General features: G+C 41.0%; 1 protein-coding gene across 3 annotated transcripts in view; it reads right to left on the reverse strand.

Moving 5' to 3' along the window:
- Window positions 1-2,195: 2,195 nt before the first annotated feature.
- The window catches only part of C1H12orf40 (chromosome 1 C12orf40 homolog), a 28,534-nt gene continuing 11,461 nt past the window's right edge, over window positions 2,196-19,268 (reverse strand). For all 3 annotated transcript variants that reach the window (XM_045002166.1, XM_045002167.1, XM_045002168.1), the window contains exons 5-13: window positions 18,929-18,995; window positions 14,732-14,935; window positions 12,724-12,857; window positions 9,381-9,898; window positions 9,038-9,110; window positions 8,222-8,276; window positions 4,839-4,905; window positions 3,742-3,824; window positions 2,196-3,320 (exon numbers count right to left, since the gene is read on the reverse strand). In XM_045002166.1, the coding sequence (XP_044858101.1) occupies window positions 2,700-3,320; window positions 3,742-3,824; window positions 4,839-4,905; window positions 8,222-8,276; window positions 9,038-9,110; window positions 9,381-9,898; window positions 12,724-12,857; window positions 14,732-14,935; window positions 18,929-18,995 (1,822 nt within the window). In that variant the 3' untranslated portion in view covers window positions 2,196-2,699. The remainder of the gene's footprint in view (window positions 3,321-3,741; window positions 3,825-4,838; window positions 4,906-8,221; window positions 8,277-9,037; window positions 9,111-9,380; window positions 9,899-12,723; window positions 12,858-14,731; window positions 14,936-18,928; window positions 18,996-19,268) is intronic.

Below are 19,268 nucleotides of genomic sequence, written 5' to 3' on the forward strand. Positions count from 1 at the left end.
ACCCAGGCTTGTCCTATGAAGGTGTTGTTCAGGATTCTTTTGAGGATGAGGACTGAGAGTTCAGATATGGCATGAGCACTTTGTGAAAAGTGTTTGCCCACAGATGATATGGTGTTTTTGTTTTTTATCATTTTTCTGTGTAAATTAATTCAAGAGTGTAAGGATTGTCTGGTTTCAGCCACATAGCTGTTGTGGGGCATTTGATGCACTGGATGAAGTATATTGTATAGCTTGTGAATCTTGTATGATAGGCATGTGTGGGATCCAGGGATCTTGAAAGATGTGTGTGTTGGGGGGTGGGGGTGAGGGTATTGTTCATCATAGTAGTGAAGATGCAGCTTCAGGTTTTGCATCTGTTGTTCTGGTATAGATCGGTGCCACTTTGCATTGGTGTATCCTGGTCTGTGCAGAGCCTGCTTCTGATGATGAGGATGGGGAGCTTGTTTGAATGCCAAAAGAGGGGGCTTGGAAAAAATTATTTCAGAATGCAGTCCCCTTCAAGTATGGATTGTAATTGTTTGATGATAGCCCATATGGGTTCTAGTGTGGGGTGATAGGTGATAACTCAGGATGTGTGATTAGTAAGATTTCCCCCTCCCCCCCGTATTAAAGCAGGTTCTCCCAGTGTATTCAGGTGGCATATTCCATGCTGCAATATACTTCTCTGGTGGAGCATTCTTGTTTAGTGAAGGTGTTTTTAAATGTGTATCTCCTGTCTAAATTCCTTCATACATTTCCACCACAACTTCAAACAACCATCACCCAGCCATCACTCTCTCTAGAACACTCCCACACCAGCACCAACTTCCTAGACATCACAATCAGCTTCAATGATGGAATCCAACAGATGACTATATACAAGAAACCCATGGACCATCACACTTAGACCCTCCAGACACAACAAGAAATCTGTTATCTACAGGTACTCTGATACCATATAATTGACTCTGAAAAGAAAGTCAGGGATACACAGACTTAAAACCTCAACACTTAAAACCTCCTTCATGTGACATAGTCTGCACAAGTTTTGCAGGGGTGTGTGCAACGTATTATGTTCCTGTTACAACACAACACCTTATAGACTCCTAGCCCACAGTTGTGATACTGGATATCACATTTTTACTAAATATTGTCAGGAACTGTGGGGACAGTATTTCAGATGCTATGTTAAGACTGTGGTTTTAGCAAATCATAAATATGAGTCAGATAATTATACCTCCCTGTGGTATAGATGATCATTGTAATTTCAGGTAAGAAAATTACTAGGAAGCTTGTGTTCTTTGAAGTCAGATTGAGATAATGTGAATGAAGAAAATCTGTTTATGTCTGGCCCCAGGAATCAGGCTCTGTTCTGGCTGAATACTGGCCCCACATTTCAGAAGTCTGGCTGTACAAACCCCATCTACACAAGATTTGTGAATGTGAAAGGCCAATGCCCTAAATTTGGGTGCTCTGAATGTTCTCAAAGCACTTTTTTAGAAACATCCTAGCCCTACACCTGCACATTGCTGAGCTGCCAACTCCCTTTTTAAAATAACTCCATATAAGTGTCCCTTAGCTCCAAAAATAAAATGTTGTAGAAAATGCAAACTCTAGCTTAGTGATGGGCGTGGGAATAAATAACATTCTGCTTACACTGGAAAGGGATTTTAGCACTGTGCCCACATCCCTTCAGCCAGGAATCCTTTCTAGTCAAAACATGGTAAGAGGAGAAGCTGACCTGACAGGGGTAGAGCTTGTGAATCTTGTGACAGGGGTCACCAACAGGAGAAGCCACAGCCTATTACCCTTATAAAGAAAACCCACAGCACTGTTCACAAAACAGTTGCTAATGCATCTTTTGCCTAAACTAATTTCTCAACAAATGTGATCGCTGCAAGAAGTCAGGAGGCTAAAGCTTGAAAGGAAATGGAGACAACGCCAGAGGTGGCCTTTTCTGAAAAGGATTGAGCTACGCTGATGGGAGATGTGCACTTCTACTGTTAGTCATGTAGGTAAATAGAGAATTTCAGTTGTAGTCTGGATGGCCCCTTTCACGAGATCTACAATTTAAAGTGTGTGGTGGGGGGGGAGGGGAATAAGTGTAAACAGTGTTATAGGAAATACAACTCTTTATTTTCAAGATGTATGGATTAACACAAATACTGAACTAAATAAGAAAAGGTTAGAACTCAGCATTTTAATCGGCAGGCAAACTACAAAAAGATGAGTCTGTATTTGCAGTCAGAGCATAAACCTAACATTACTGCTCATTTTAATATATTGTAGTAATTTCAGTTTATTCTGTGTGCATAGATGTGAATTTGCTGTTTTGTTTTTTTACTAAAAATCATAAAAATTGGATATATGTGGGTGTATATAACCGTGTGCATATTTTTGTGCACCAAGTGCCCTATCCAATGCCCTTGGAAGTCAATTGGAGTATTTACATTTTCAATAAGAACAGGATCCATCCCAAACTACAAACATTATAACTGTATTATGGAAATGTGTCTAATGAATAAGGGCTATTTTCACTAAGCTACTATAAAATACTGAGAACACATTAATAATAATTTGTAAAAGAATATCTTGTCCAACAGCTAAAACCAAATGTACCAAATAAAAGGAAATAATGTACTGTGGAATGAACAAAATCCCCTAAGAGTACAGGGCTTTTTGATGTACCCACAATATATTTAATAGGTTCTCCTTTGTACTCAGTTGTTCTCTTCTTTCTTTTTCATTATGTTAATGTAGTTCAGTACATCTACAGTCATCTTGTCAGGCAAAGTCAGATACTCAGTTGCAGGAGGAAATTCTGCAATAATTGTTGCATTGTCTGTACTTGAAGACTGAAATGCCTCATCTGCTGTAATTTCCTGCCCTCCAGTGGTATCTGCTTTACTAACATTAGTTAGTAGTTCAGCGCTGTGGACAGAGGAAAGATGATTTATACAGCAACATGCCTGTATTATATCACATTGTATGGCAGCATTTATTTTTTCTACCCTTACAGTAGGGCTCTCAGTTTGTGACCAAGCATCACATCTTTCTCTGTGATTAATATTCTTCCTTTTAAATGGAATGTGCGATGAGTTGGGCTGAGGTTGAACAGCCTGGTCTTTATTTTCCTCCTCTGTTGCTTGTAAACTGGGCTCTTTCTGTCGAGGAGTGTTGGCTTCTTTCATAGCAACACTAGTGCCGGGAGGGAAAAGCAAACTTTCTGTGCCAAAGGTATGTTGTGGTCCTTTGCTTGTTGAAGCTGCAATTGGATTGGCACCGTTTACTTGAAAGGAGCTGTCAGAAAGACACTTTTCAGCTAGGTCATCCTCTTCAGACTGTACAAACAGATTTGTATGAATGCAGTTGTACATGAGTCCAATAAGTTGCTACCACAACAACAGTAAGTAAAGTGAAAAGGCTAGGCCTCTGATCTTCTTGTTCATGAACAGTTATGTAATATAGGGAACTGAGTGGAACTGTATTTCGTTAGATATTATCAGAATTCTCTATGGTCTAATATTCCTTACAGACAATGCAAATTACTGCTTAACTATGCTATTTTAAAGCTTAGAGCTGATTCTTTTTTTATATTTCTCACAAGTGATTTTTGCTTGTATAAAGAAAGTTAATAACTAAGGTAATACAGCTAGGTCCTCTGCATGTGCTTTGGCACGAGATAGCATGGTGATGAGCTCTTACAAATAAAAAGCATAATAATAATAATAATAATAAAAAAGATAAAATTCCATTGCTTACCATCTCGGAACTAGTGCAGAAACAACTGTCTGTTTGCTTTGGAGAGTAACTGGGGGACTGACTGCTCAGTGATGATTCAGTGTCTACAAAATGAGCTTAGACTGAGAAAAATTAGGTTCAAACGAACAAACAAACCTCTCATATACTGTATGCATCAGTACAACACTTACAATTATTTATAAATTGGGTCAATGTTGTTTTAAAGACACTATTTTTAGTATTAAGGGTTAGCTAGTTCATTGTGCAGTACACTATAAAGTGCCTATTCTCCTCTCAGAATAGGTGTTGTCTCCTGGTAGGCTCCATGGGAATTGTATTCATGCACTAAAGCCCAAATTGTGCCATTAAAGTGCAACCCTGTGCTGGGCACAGTGTGGAGCTGTACTGTCAGAGGCAAGCTCTATGGGGAGTGTGCCAGCTGCTGTACCTCATTGGGTATCTTGCACCCCAGGAGGTGGGGATGTTCCTGGAAACCACAGACTTCATCTGTGCCCTGCTGCTACAGAGGGATAGGTGGGGGTGCAGACTCCTACCACTACCATGCCCCTGTGGAGTTGCAGGACAGTCTGGCACTAAGAGGGTAAAGAGTCTAGTAAGAGACTATGGTTGAACTTCCAGTGCAGGGACTAATTCACGTCAAAACATTTTACAATTTTTTTTTCAAGGAACGAGAAAGGAAGCAAATGAAAAAACTATACCTGGAACCATCACCTTATACTATCAAATGCCGAACATTCATAGGCTTGTGCTGTTGTGTTCATAGCAACATTGCTAAGCTGTCTAGTGGAATGGGTTTTTTTTTACAATTACCACTGCTTGCAGAATTGGCTTTTTATGTTTTTGGAGATGCCAATAGGAGCAGAAATGAGACAATGAAAAAGTTACAGATAATTAACTAGGGAGAAGCTAACTTTAATCTTTTTAGGTAAAAGCAATTAAAAGTATTTCAGTTATGTTCCAATTTCTTCATTCACTGTTGGGTGAATTAGACATAGTAGTAGTTCACAAAACAGGATGTAATCACTTTTACTTGACTTTAGATGTAGCTGTATCAGTTTTACATGGAGAAAATCTACTTTAGAACTATGTATACTGACCTTTTTCCATCTTTCCAAGCTTTGAACTCACTTCAAAATCACACTGTTCCACCTCTGCTGTCAGAACCTTTTTTAAGAAGGGAAGTTAATACATTTTTCAGTCCAACAGTCATACTTTTCTTCATTGTATTCCTTTTTATAAAATCTCTTTTTCCTGTATCCCATTGGATGAGGATACTAGAAATCTCCACAACGGTTCTGCCATGCATCTAGCCTGACCTCCCAATGTGTCCAGCCTTCCTTCATAAGAACATAATAATAGCCACGTGGCAATTATCTAGTTCTCTTGGGGTTAATATTCCTCCACTTTATAACTTATCACTTCATTCACTGATTAAGAAATATAAATTAGTTGCCAAACCATTAATTATAGTCAGCACAGGTAGTGTTGCCAATAGTTAATGTTTCCTGACACTTTCTATTGTAAACCCCTATTGTCAGTTGATTATAACTTGACCACACTTCAGCTTTTGGGCCGAAATCTTCCAGCATCAGGATGAATTTTTCTGGAAAATTTAAGCTAAAGTGGTTTGGCCATTGCCAAGATGAGAGAAAAAACATGGTTTGCCCATGTTAAAAAATATGCTTACATCCATTTAATTGTGAAGCTCTTGTGTCTCCATGCTTTGCAGCAGGGACACTTGACATTTGGCATGTTTCTTGCATTTTTCTTTTTGGTGAATATATCTGAGGAAAGGACGCTGCCTTCCATGTCATGGGGTCCATTTTATCCTGGTTAACTGAAGGTGGGCCCCACCTAGTCACATGACTGTAACGTTAGAAGAGTCTGCATGGCCAGCTTTTAATGTAGGGTAACCATATTTCCCTATGCTGGTAATTTCCCTCTGTCAGCCATTGCTCAAATTCAAGTGAGTTCAATGGCAATCAATCAGAATTATGCAGTACCCCTCCGCCACATGCTATAAAAACTCCAGGGCCCAGCGGGGGGGGAGGGTTTTGGGGGTCTGGGCTGGCAGAGGGCTCAAGCCAGCTCCATATGGCAGGTCCAGGGAGGGAGTGCAACCTCCACCCCTTGATTCACCTCAGCAGCCCACCCAGCCTGTCTCGGTTGTGGCGGGGGTGGGGAGAGGCACAACCAAAAGTTATTACTCAAAAGGTGGGGGGGGGGTCAGCTCAAAAAGTTTGAAAACAGCTCAGGGTGCAGGTAGCTAGAAGCTGAATGCAGGCATGGGGGAGCTTGGTGCAGGGAAGGGGTATCATAGAATCATAGAATATCAAGGTTGGAAGGGACCTCAGGAGATCATCTAGTCCAACCCCTGCTCAAAGCAGGACCAATCCCCAAATCCCTAAATGGCCCCCTCAAGGATTGAATTTACAATCCTGGGTTTAGCAAGCCAATGCTCAAACCACTGAGCTATCCCTCCCCTATGGTAGCTAGGGGCTGTGTGCCAGGAGGGCTCCCCTATGGTCCGTGTTCCCTGAGGGCTCTGTCAGCCATGGAGCCAGGTCCCCGACCCCTGCAGCTCTTACCAGCTGCGTGAAAAAAGGGGGCTGGGAGCTGAGAAGTAGCTTCACCCCCTGCACCAGCACCAGCAGGAGAGGAGGGAACACCATGGCTGCCTGCTCTGCACTGCGTGGCTCCCCGCCCCCTGGTGACCCCCAGGGGGCTGAAGGCAGGAGCTGTGGGAGGTGTGGAGCTGCCCCTGGGACTGCCCTGCACTTGCACTGCAATTTGGGGAGGAGACATCCCCAATGCCCCCAACTCTGCCCATGGGCTCAGGCAGCTTCTGCCCCACAGGGAGCGTCAGGAATCCAGGATTCAGTCCCGCAGGGGTCACCAGGGCATGCATTCAGCTGCGCAGCTCTGGCTTCAGCAGGGGAAGGGATGGGGGACACCAGGGATCAGAGCTTCAGCCCAGTGTGTGTGTGAGAGATCAGGGCTTCAGCCTCACAGCTCCTGCCTGCAGCCCCTCGGGGGTCTCCAGGGCTCAGGCATTCAGTGCCTGCAGCTCCAGGCTTCAGCAGGTGGAGGAGGGATGCCAGGGATCGGGGCTTCAGCTCCACAGCTCCCACCTTCAGCCCTGTGGAGGGTGCCGGGGATTGGGGTTTCAGCCCTGTGGGGCACTGGGAGGTCAAGCTCTGGGTTTCAGCATTGGTGCCCAGTGACCCCCCTGAAAGGGCTTGTGGACCCCCCTTGAGAACTCCTGCTTTAGGTATCACATGAGGAGGGGTGACACACACCCCTACCTGTCCCCCACAGGGCTGCCTCTCCTCCTACCTGATGTCACCGCTTCCCGCCTCTCCACCCAGCCTGAGGCCACCACATGCTCTCACTGACCAGCCACTGCCTGTCCGCACTCACCTGCCTGCCACAAACTAGATGCAGCTGGGGCTGCGCTGACCAGCAGGGGAGTGGAAAATACCGGAAAATTTGCCCATTTTTTTTTAAAAAGGTGGGATACCTGCAAGAGGGCTTAAATATGGGACTGATGGTCATTCTATTTTAATGGCAAAGCTCCAACCAGCCATAACCAGAGAACATAAGTTGTAAAATGAATTATGCTGCCACCAAATAATTTCATTGCCAAATATGGAGAAACACCCAGATAATGACTGTGAAGGGGAGGATCCTACTGTTCCCAGTTCTCTCAGAAGCGGTCTACGAGATCTGATTTGGAATTGAAACTAGCCCAGGAATCTACAAGGAACACAACTGAGAGGCTAGCGTGCCAGAACCTTTGTAGAAATGTGTGTGGGGTGGGGGGGAACACAAGGCAAAAGTGCCCTTCCCTCGCTGCAGGTGGCTGCTCCAGTGGTGAGTCAGTTCCCCATCTTCTGATGCTACAGCAGCTCCTGGTGGGCAAAAAATGTAATTGCAGCACCTCCCCAACAGAATCTATTATTTGGCCGGGGAGGAGGGGGAGGTGTTTCTGAAGGAGACATGAATTTTGTGTTTATTTTTGTTAAAAAGTGGGGGAGCCATGGACCCCTGGCCGCCCTGGTTCTGGTGCTGAGAGGTACCAGGGGCCAGGAACCCCTTTCCCATAGAGTTGCTGTATTCTTGCATCATATTTTGGATCAAGTGGTGAATGTTAAGAGCTCCATGTAAAGAACAACACAGAGGAAGCCACTGAGGTGCACAAGTACTTCTGGGCCTACAAAACCCTGAACAATTCTACGTATTTTTGAATGCCATCTACTGGCCTCTTATCTATATAGCTATTTACATATACACAGCTATAGAGCAGAGAATGGTATGTGGCAACCTCTCACACAGTACCCACCCACCAAACAGTAGCTGTCTGCTGCTTTCTGGAGGTACAGCAAAGAATCTGATCCAAAGTGTCTGGCACCAACATTGTAGTATATAGCACAAAAGTATATTTGTTTCCTTAAGCAAAAATGAAGTAAAACTGTTTTACCTTTTCAAATCCAAAGACTTGTGAGCACTCACAAGTGAATTGTTCCAGAGGAGCACTGTCACCAAGGAATAAAAACAAAATAAGGTCCTAAGGTAAGAGATTCATACTGTGGTTTTAAGCATCTATTTACTCCTCAAATGAAAAATATTACTACTAATCTTACAGTCCACTTTGATTATTTTAATAAAACATAGCAATACTGCTATTTGTAAGCTCATGGCACTGCTCTAATTACAAAATGCATTCCACTATTACAATTTGTTAAAGTTATATATTTTTTAAAATTCTCAAGATATAATACAAAGAATTTGATTTTATAAACAATTTCTGTGGAACAGTATGCTATTAAAGATTACTGAAGACAATGCCACTTTGTAAAATGAAAAGATAGCTCCAGAGGAAAGACTGTAACATTGGGAACTTGAGCAACCTTGAGGTAACTGATGGATCTGCTCAATAATGCCAATAATGGCTGTTTTCTTTAAAAATATTGTCACACTGTCTATTTAACTTAAATAGACTTAAAGCACTTTGCATTAGTTTGAGTATGAAAGGCACAATCTAAATATTCATTTTATACAGTAGAGGATGATGCATGTTCAGAAGTATCTTGTATGTTAAATATTTGCAGACTTATGGGCTGCAAAGCTAATCTTAAAGAAATTTTCATGTTCTTATACTCAGTGGGTGAAACTGTGGACCCACTGAACTCAATTGGAGTTTTGCCACTATCTGCAGTAAAGCCAGGATTTCGCCCATCAAGTCTATAATATACAGATATCACCTTTTAATTTAACAATTGCTTATGAAACTTACTTATTCATTGTTGAATAATTCTGCATTTTTTCCTCTAAGTTAATCTTGTGATTATGGTGACTTGTAAATGCTCCTTAAAGACAAAAATTAAGCCTTGAATTTAAAATACAATTTTGAATTAAAACAAATTATTCCATAACAATTTTGATCAGAAATTACTATTAAATGACATATTAGCTCACAAGATGATTACCATTATATAATTTCACCTGAAACAAAAATACTGCAGTGCCTAGTTTCATAACATCTTTCTCACTATGACATACAAATCATGTGGCTCACTAAAACAATGCCAAAAAGATGGAAGCATAGTATTTTACTTCCTTGCATCACTTATACTTACCTGTTCTTTCATATTTTGAAGGATTTTCTTGGTTTTCAGAAGATATAATGTCATAATGTCCATCAGGGTATTTCAAGTGGCTTTTATTAGGCTGTTTATTTTCTTTATGGCTTGCACTTGAAATATTCTTACTTTTAAAGAAAGTCTGCTCTGGAACAGTGAAAATCCCTTTAAGGCATCTGTCTACAGTATACCTTTCAGTACATTTAGTCATGTTATAAGTTTCTCTATTATAAGGGCTACATCTGTTGGATATTTCATTCATATCATCTGGATCTGTAAATAACTGGCTGATACTGGCTTGGTTAACAAAAGGACCACAATATTCCATGGAAGGAATATCATGAATCTGTGGTCTCTCATCTTCAGACAATGCTAGACCATTTTCACCGTGAGTGTCGTTTGCTGCTGTTTCTTTCACAATACCAAATAATGGCTCTTTTATTCTGTTGTTGCTTCCACAATCTTTACTGGTAATTAAAGCTGGAGTATTACCAACAGAGTTTATATAGTCTGGACTTTGAGGGAAAAAAGAGAAAAAGCCTGCTCAGTTCAAAAGTAAGCAAAACACTAAATGCTTAAACATTAAATTACCAATTTTAAGTTAAGAATCTCAAAAAAAACTTTACTCTTTATGCGCTCCATACTTACATCTATCAAAAACATATGTTCTTTTAATGGATAAATTCTCCTGTATTGTAGATGTGGTTTTATAGTAAGGCAAAAAGCATAGAACCTAGACCTGCAGCTTTAAAGAGAATTAGAATTCAGCTTCAAGCCACCTCTGGACATAACAGGGGACCTGAGATGTAGCCTCTTGCACAAAGAGCTGTGAATAACCAAATCAACCACTGTATGTCACTACTGCTCCACTCATCTGAATTAGACACTGGACTGTGCACAACATCCAAATGCAAGACAATCTTCTTTAGGGTTTTTAAAAGGTGATTTGTTCTTGTAGAGTACAATTCCCCTCTGTACAGAAGGCCCATGCAAAGTCTCTGTGTCACTTAAGTCACTGTTCTTAAGTGGTGAATAGGCCTTGTGCAAACTCTGTGGACAGAGGGAAATTTCATTTGTATCTAGTGGCAGTGATTTGCATTTGGCTGAGACCAAGTGAAGAGCCCTTTGGGGAAAAAAATCATGCATATAGCACATGTCCATGTACAGTAAGGAAGGATACATCATGCGCTCATGTGCAGCATAGTTTTTTAACAGAAATATAGAGGTACCTTAGTACAAGACCACATTAATGCTCTGAGAACTGACAAAAGCAAGAGAGTGCAAATCAATGGCTGATACTTCATCCTTGAGTCCTGTCACCAATGCAGGGCACAATTGCATGATAGTCAGAGAGAGAAATGCCACAGTGTTGCATACCATGGTAAAAGTTTTGGAGTGTCTGTTAGGAAATACTAGAAATTGGACAAAGACCCAAAATGATTCTTGGGTGAAAGCAGTGTCCTCTGCTTATGTAAAAACTGGCAAACATTTAAGTTTTGAGGGACTAACTACATGAGAGGAGAGGAAAATGTTATCTGCAGAAACCTATGACACATCTCTGTAAGAATGTAACAGAACTATAGCCTTGCTCTTATGCTTCTTCCCTCCTCCCAACTACTGTCTGCCACCCTCAGTTTCTTTTAACTACCTCTTATTCTATGGATTTACCTTCCCTGCAGCTCCTAATTGGTCTCCTCTCATTTCATTTTCCCATGTTTGTCCTGTCTCCTGGTCTTTCTTTCCCTCAAGTGGTATCAGTAATACCATGCTGTTTCTGAAATGGCCTTCAGTAGTGTTGGCCAAAGCTAACCTGTGAGCATTATAACACCGCCAAGTGACACTATTTAATGCGAAGTAAAAATAAATGCTAATCTATAACCTAGTCTACTACTATTTAGAGTCATAGCCATCTGGCATTTGTACATTACATCCAAGTTTTTGGTTACTGCTTAATAAATAAATGCAAATACTCTAAATTGTTATTTTAAAAAAACCTCCTGTAATGCCCCAAGTTTTCACTGTACCTTACAAACAATGAAAAACACATTTCCTACCTTGAACAACTGGCAGTCAAAGGCAAGATAAGATGTGGGACACCAGTTCAGATAAAAGGTTGTAGGGATTATAGAAGAAGAGAATCAAGTATGGAGGAGGGAAGATATGAAGGACTGAGAGAAGCATTTCTTCAGCAAAGAGGAGGAAAGTGTTCCAAGCTTAAGGTGGAATCCTTGAGTGGGAGAAGGAGACAAAGCGGGAACAGTAAGAAGAGAGGATTAAAAAAAGTGCAGTAATGAAGGGGCCTGAGGAAATGAAAGCGGAAATGTAGGTGAGGCAAGATTATGTAGGGCTTTGAATGTGATGCAATGAGGGCCAGGAAGTTAATGAAGGGATTCAAGGATGGGCATGATGTGGTCAGAGTGAGAGAACAGGAAGAGGACTTAAATCATTTGCATTTTAGAAAGCTGGGGGAAAGGTGGGAAAGGCGAGAAGCAAAGAGAAGTTAAATGTATGGTGACCAAGGTTAAAGTTAGTGCATCAGTCCAGTGTTCTTGTAGCTAGTGCTGCCTGCTACCAAGTGAGAAATCCACAGTCCCTTTCTTGTAGGGATAAGCGAATAGACTGGGTGTATTTGAGAAGAGCTCCCATTATTGTGCTTCCCCGATCACTCTAGTCAGTGTTGGAACATGATGGTGGATTCCAAAAGGCAGTCTGTCTTGCCCTCCTCAGTCATATGGTGGATCAGGAACTTGAGAGCAAGTGAAGGAATAAACTGGGAGGAAAATTAGACTCCTTAGGAGCTCAAGAGACATGCAGAGAACCCCTGGAATGAACTTGAAATAAGATATTTATTATAAACAGTGTATGATCCTAAGCAGTCAGTTAATAGGTAAAGTTTTTCTCTTATTGGCACATTTTTCAAAATATATTTTATTTCATGTTTCTATTTCTCCTTTGTGAAAAGGGAATGATTTCATGAAAAAAAATTTCTTAATTAGAAAAGGAAACTAGAAGAATTATTTAACCAACAGGAGGCAAGTGCATGCTTTTGTTTGTTCTGCAAATTACATGTGTAATGGAGGAATTCAGTGACACTACTGAATAATGTAGTGAGAAAATGAACAATTGAATCTAGGATATTGAACTAAAATAACATTTTGATGTATTTCAGTAGTTTGTAAGTAATCTAGTACTTTTGTCATTTACATTTCATCCCAACTTAATTTTCAAAGGCACTGAAGTACATTAAAAACTAATCAGATAATGAGTCTTGAAAGTCCTTTCTTTCTTATTTTTAAATGTGACTGTCATTTTTTTTTTTAAAAGCAAAATCTCTGCCTACCTATTCAGTTTCTTAAACAATGTTCCCAATGGTCCTGCTGTATTGGACTTGCTGAAAATGCATTGCCTGTTTTGGGATTTTGAAACCCAAGGGTCTTGAGAGAGAATATTTCCTGGCTGAGAAAATGGTAGAAACTGCCAAAATATTAAATACAGAGAATAGTTAAATTTTAATATTTAAAATGACATTTCATATTATGTAACTACTGTGATTCTTTTGAAACTTTTACAATAAAATTTAGCAAGACAATGTCCTTTCTATTTCTATGGGGAAAAACAAGATTTTATTCTAATATAGCTGAAAAAATGGAATTATGCTCTTTATTTCCATAAATTCATTATGGAGGAAAACATTCATTGTATTGCTCTATATAACAGGCCAAATCCCACTTGCCTTATTCACAGACGTGTCAGCCAGCTTGCAAACAGAAGGCCTTCAAAATGTCCATCTAGCATCCAATGCCATCAGAACTACAAAGTTCTGACTTCCTGAACTTGCATTAAGATGCCATCACTAATAGAATTTAAAAGTCTTACATGTGTGTGAATTTTTTTTTTCTAAAAATAAAAATATTTTAGCAGGAAAAACCCCTCAGAATTGCTATTGTATTCTTTCACATGATTTTTCAAATCTAAAACAAAATAAAACTACAAAATCAGATGGCCTAAGAATAGACAACTGTCATTCATTGCCTTAAAATAGCATAACAAAATATTGATTTAAGTTAAAAGGTATCCTCTGGAGCAGGAGTTCTGAAACTTTTTCAGAGCATTGACAACATCTTAATAGAGAGATTGTATAGGGGGATGTTGTGTTATCATAAATTAGATTGTACTTGCTTATGTGGGAGCAGGGCCGGCTCTACTGTTTTCGCCGCCCCAAGCAGCGCACTGAATTGCCACCGCGGAGGGCGGGGGCAGTCTGTGTGCTCTTAGGGTGGCTCACGTGTTTCCGTGGCGGCAGCAATTCGGCAGCAGCTTCTGTCTTCAGCCAGCTGAACAGCACAGGTGAACATAGAAGCTGCCACCGAATTGCACCGCCACAGAAATGCACGAGCCGCCCTAATGGCACATGGACTGCCCCCGCCCTCCGCATGGGGGCACACACATGGACTGCTGCCCCTTGCAGATTGCCGTCTCAAGCACCTGCTTGGAATGCTGGTGCCTGGAGCCGGCCCTTTGTGGGAGAGTAATATTAGGAAAATATTTAATGTATTTTAGCTGTCTTTCCTGTTTCCCGCTCCTGCATTGAAGTAGAGTCAGCACCATATTACCAGCCAGCTCTCCATAGAGCACTTGCCGGTGTCTGTGTGTAGTCCATACAGCAGGGGTGGCCAACCTGTAGCTCCAGAGAAAATTGTGGCTCTTCGGAAGTTAATATGCGGCTCCTTGTATAGGCACTGACTCCAGGGCCGGAGCTACAGGCACCAACTTTCCAATGTGCCAGGGGGTGCTCACTGCTCAGTCCCTGGCTCTGCCACAGGCCTTGCCAAACTCCACCCCTTCCCTGCCCTGAGCCTGCCATGCCCTCACTCCTCCCCCCTTCCCCTCAGAGCCTCCTGCACACCACAAAACAGCTGATTGGGAGGTGTGGGAAGGGAGGGGGGGGAAGCGCTGATGGGCGGGGCTGCCAGTGGGTTGGAGGCACTGGGAGCAGGGGTGGGGGAGCTTATGGGGGGGTTGCTGACGTATTACTGTGGCTCTCTGGCAACGTACATTGGTAAATTCTGGCTCCTTCTCTGGCTCAGGTTGGCCACCCCTGCCATAGAGCTTGCTTAGCCTTTACACTATTGTTATGTATTCATGAGTATGAACTCAGAGAAAGTTCTGCATGTTCATAAAAATCATGCTGGGCTTATTTTCAAACCAACCAATTTAAAAAAAAAAAAATGTCACTCTAAATGTAGCTTGCACCAGTCAGCAAGAAACCTTCTGCCATTTCACTAGACCCATTCCAAAAGAAAAAATTGTATTTAATATAATTCCTCTGAAATGACAACATATCAAACCTGTTTGCTCTGCTTCTCCTCTTCATAGGCCACTTCCCAAGGACTGCATGCTAGGTTCGTTCTGAAATTTTGTTCTGGAGATTGTTTGTAATTAGAAGACCAGGAAACTGAAGAGGACACTGGATAGGAATTACAGTCTGCTGCTAGATTGTTCAGATGTTCAAGACTAGAGTCTGTGCATGTTGATTCCATAACTTGTGATAACTTAAGTAAAGCACAACAGACATTTTATTTATCTAAAAATATTTTGGTTTAATGTTACACTTTCAGTAAAATTCTGTATTTTACAGAATACATTACACATGTATCTACTACAAGAAAAATGTAAACCTATGTGACCTAGCCATATATAAACTTTTTCATGAAGAAAAATAATTCTGCCAATGCCCTGTTTCAGCAGTGCATTTATGCACAAGCCTAACTTTACGCATGTTATGATAAATGGAGATGGACTTAACCATGTATTTAACTTTAAACATGCAGTAAAATTCTTTGCTGAGTTGAGGCTTAAATTAATAAAATGGAATACTTTTCTCTCTAGCCTGGAGAGCTGTCTTGTGGGAGGGAGGGTGCCATGTTGGCCCAAGCCGGTCAGCATATAAAGGAGATTTGGAGGCACACTGGGTGAAGTGCCATGGGATCTGTAACTACACAGATCCTGGTGGCCCTTACACCCAGCATAAGGAGCACGTAGTGTCAAGGTCTTCTGTTCAAACTAATGGACAATGCAATCTGATGGCTTGCCATAGGCTGGAGAATGTGAATCTTCAGACCCACTCTCTCTGCTTAGTACTTTGTACAAATCCCACTTTTTCAGGCTTTGTGGGGGATGGATAAATTTCACCCAGTGCAATTATTTATTTTTAATAGTTTTTTAGCCCATTAGTGACTCCATTTTTGGATGCAAACAAGCATGCAGGTGCAAATGCTGGTGCACACTTTTCAAAACTGCCTGACACCTGTACGTGCACAGTGTTAGCAAGTATTTGCACATATAAAGAGCAGGCACAGATCTAGGGTGACCAGATGTCCCGATGTTATAGGGACAGTCCTGCTATTTGCAGCTTTTTTTTAATATGGGCTCCTATTAAACCCCCTCCTCCCCACTCCCCCGCTCGTCCTGATTTTTCATACTTGCTATCTGATCACTCTACACAGATCTGTACATGCAAGTGGAAGTCAGGTAGAGGCCCAGATGACAATCTGCCCCCATGAGTTCTGGACATTCTATACCAACCTAAAATAATGGCCTCTCTCTCTCTCTCCAACCAGTATGAGGGATACAAGTGTAGTGGAAGAGTTTTACTAAAGTAATGTCTAGGAAAGTAATTTATTGCAAGCTGTGATCTTTGTAAAATATATTTTCATAACCAAACACCTAACCTAAAGCAAGTAATTCTCCTTTGCTCAAACAAAGGATTTAATCCTACAAATAGGTCTCTCTTTCTTACTCTGTCTAAAAAACTTGGCCCAACTGCACGACTTTAGGAACAGTGGATCAAATTCTCCACCAGCATAACTGCACTGCAATCAGTGGATTATGTCAGTAGAGAACTTGGCTTAATTTCTAGGTCTAGAGAGATTTTTATCTCTTTATTCATAGAAGAATCTGTGTTTAGTAGCTGCATCTGAGCAGCTGATAACTTTATTCAAAGGATGCTTTTCACAAAAACTATTAGAAGTGTAACATTTGCACAGATCTAATACTTCAATATCTGCATTCTAAGGCCCTACACTCACACTACCAAAGCAAAAATGATGGTTGAGCTTTATTGTGACACACTGGGGACAACATGGTTTGGTTAGCCTAGACAGAGAGAAAGGGCCTAATTGAGTGGAGCACAAGTCCTAATAGTCCCACCTATAGGCCTGATTCACTTAATGGATTCTTTGACACAACCCAGCCTCTCAGTTGTTGACAGTCTAAAGAGCGCAGTGTTATGAATTGCCAGCAATCACTGCTACACCAAGGAGCCTGGTAGTGGGCCAGCAAAGCTGCAGAAGTGGGTTGAGGTAGGGCTAGGCCTTCTGGAGAAGTGCTGATTCAGCTTCTTTCATAGGCATCTTCTAGCAGTGAGCCTCCTGTGGCTAATAAAGCTATCCTTCTACCTCCTACTCAGCTGCACCCATCAGTACATGGGTTTGCAAGTTGCTAAACCATGGTTATCACCTCGTTCGGACCACCTAAAACAGTGGTTCTCAAACTTTTGTAGTGGTGACCCCTTTCACACAGCAAGTCTGAGTGCGACCCCCACCCCCTTATAAATTAAAAACACTTTAAAATGTTTAACACTATTATAAATGCTGGAGGTGAAGCAGGGTTTGGGGTGGAGGCTGACAGCTCGCGACCCCAAAGGTCATAACCTCACAACCCCCGGAGGGGTCCCGACCCCCAGTTTGAGAACCTCTGATCTAAAAGAAGGCAAACAAACCATGTTTTAACTATGGAACTCCTTTAAAATATCCATGAGTTGATGACATCATATTTTATCCTCCCCACTTCTCCCCTTGGGTAAGATTCAGGAAGGCTAAAAAAAATCCCTCTCTATATTTTTAAATGATTTTCCACTAGTAAAGTTAATTCAGCTCAAACAGTAATCAAGTCAACTCTCTATATCGCATTCAAAACTCTGGCTGGAAATCAGGATGCCTGTATGCAAATAGTCTAATTTTGCTCACCGATGCACAGGTAAAATAGGTGCTGCACTTGCATATAAAAACAGAATTCAGCCCTACATTTTTAATCTATAGTTCTACATGTCACCAAAGGTTGTCTGTGGCTGACTGGAAACAGGTTTAAGAGAGCCCACTCGCTTTAGTGGTGCATACAGAATTTCTTCTTCATGACCCCAATTCAGGATAGCATCTCTTTTCAGGAAAGCACTTAAGCTTGTGCTTAAGTCCCACTGACTTCAATGGGATTTAAGTATGGTCTTAAACTTAAACATATAATTAAGTCCTATTCTGAATGGGGTGGATTAAAGCATGTCCTTTCCTGAATCAGGGCCTAATTAAAAGTCCATATGTGAACATTACTGATGGCCCACTATAAGACAGATTTTGCCACTCTTACTCATGCCGAGTAGTACTTTGCTCCTAAAAAAGACCCACTGAATTGATGAAACTGAACAGGCTTATTGCTTTGAATCTTAATGGGCATCTGACTACATAGAAACGTTCAGCATCTCCAAACCTGACAACTGCAAAAAAGCTTAATTGCTAGGCCAGAGCCTAACCTCATATAGAAACTTAACTATTTTACACTACAACAGAAGAAATAATTACTGGATCTTAAAAAATAATGATCTTTCCCATAAGTATATAAAATGGTGAAAGTAAAAGTGAGGTTAAATTAGTCTATTAACATTATCCCATGGCATCCATTAAAAGATGAGGTGATGTGCGAGATTCCCCCCGATCCCACATCTTTTTGGCAAATGCCTTTAAAGACTACACAGATTTGTTTATGATAGATTAATGACATTTACCCTAAATTCAATATACTTTTGGAAATGCTTGTAATGGATTTTTCAGGGACAAATTCTCTTCTCAGTTATACCCCTACAATCCCATCAAGTTGAACAGGTCTAGTGGAAGCAAAATTTGTTTCAAAGTGTTTTGGGAGACAAGATTTGAGGGCCAGATTTGAGGAGAGATTTGATTTCTATAACCCTGCCCTTTCCCTATTTATCTTCCATTGTCAAGTTGCCTCCCATCCCCTGGGCTCTGCCAGTGCTTCCAACTTTGTCTGCCAATTTCTCAACTTCTTACAATGACCTCTGTGTCTTCTTCCACGTGACCTGCTATGTGGGGTACACTCCTCCGAATTCATCCTCACAGCCCATACCCTGTCCACATTTAAAGATTCATTTCTGCCATGTTGCTCATAGTGAAACAAACTGACATTATGTACATTTTACATAGTTTGCTTTTTGTTGTTCCCATTCCCTTTCCCCTAACCTCTGTGTACTTGTTTGTCCTTACTGTAAACTCTTTGGAGCAGAGACTGTTCTTCTTGAGTGTTTTGAAACCACCTACAATAATTTGGCAGATAATTGTAATGATGCAGCATAGTCTTAAAGAGGAAAGCTTCACTTCACATCAAAATCTGTGAGATTAGGCATTGTTTTAAAAAACAATTTAAGGGTTATTGGTTTACAAAACTGATATCAAGTTAGAAATGTATATTTAACTTACCCGAGGTTGGTATTTTATCTTGTCCGTGAGATGCTTTCTTCTGTTCTCTAATACTTGTTGTTGTATTCTTGTAACAAAGTATAAGAAAAATCTATGAGTTTTAGAGTTCTTGGCCAAAATTTTCAAAAGAGACTCATGATTTTGGGTACCTATCTTGAGATATCTTAAAAGGGCTTGATTTTCAAAGAGTCCTGAGCAACCACCATGGTCCATCTGAAAATCTGGCTCCTTTAAGATGTCTCAAGTTGGGCACAGAAAGATTGAGAATTCAAAATAATGTTTGAATACAGTGGCCTGCTCCTTAGATACAGCTACTGCATGCAGCGTCTTACATGAGTAA

The sequence above is a fragment of the Mauremys mutica genome, chromosome 1 (assembly GCF_020497125.1).
Source record: "Mauremys mutica isolate MM-2020 ecotype Southern chromosome 1, ASM2049712v1, whole genome shotgun sequence".
NCBI lineage: Eukaryota > Metazoa > Chordata > Testudines > Geoemydidae > Mauremys > Mauremys mutica.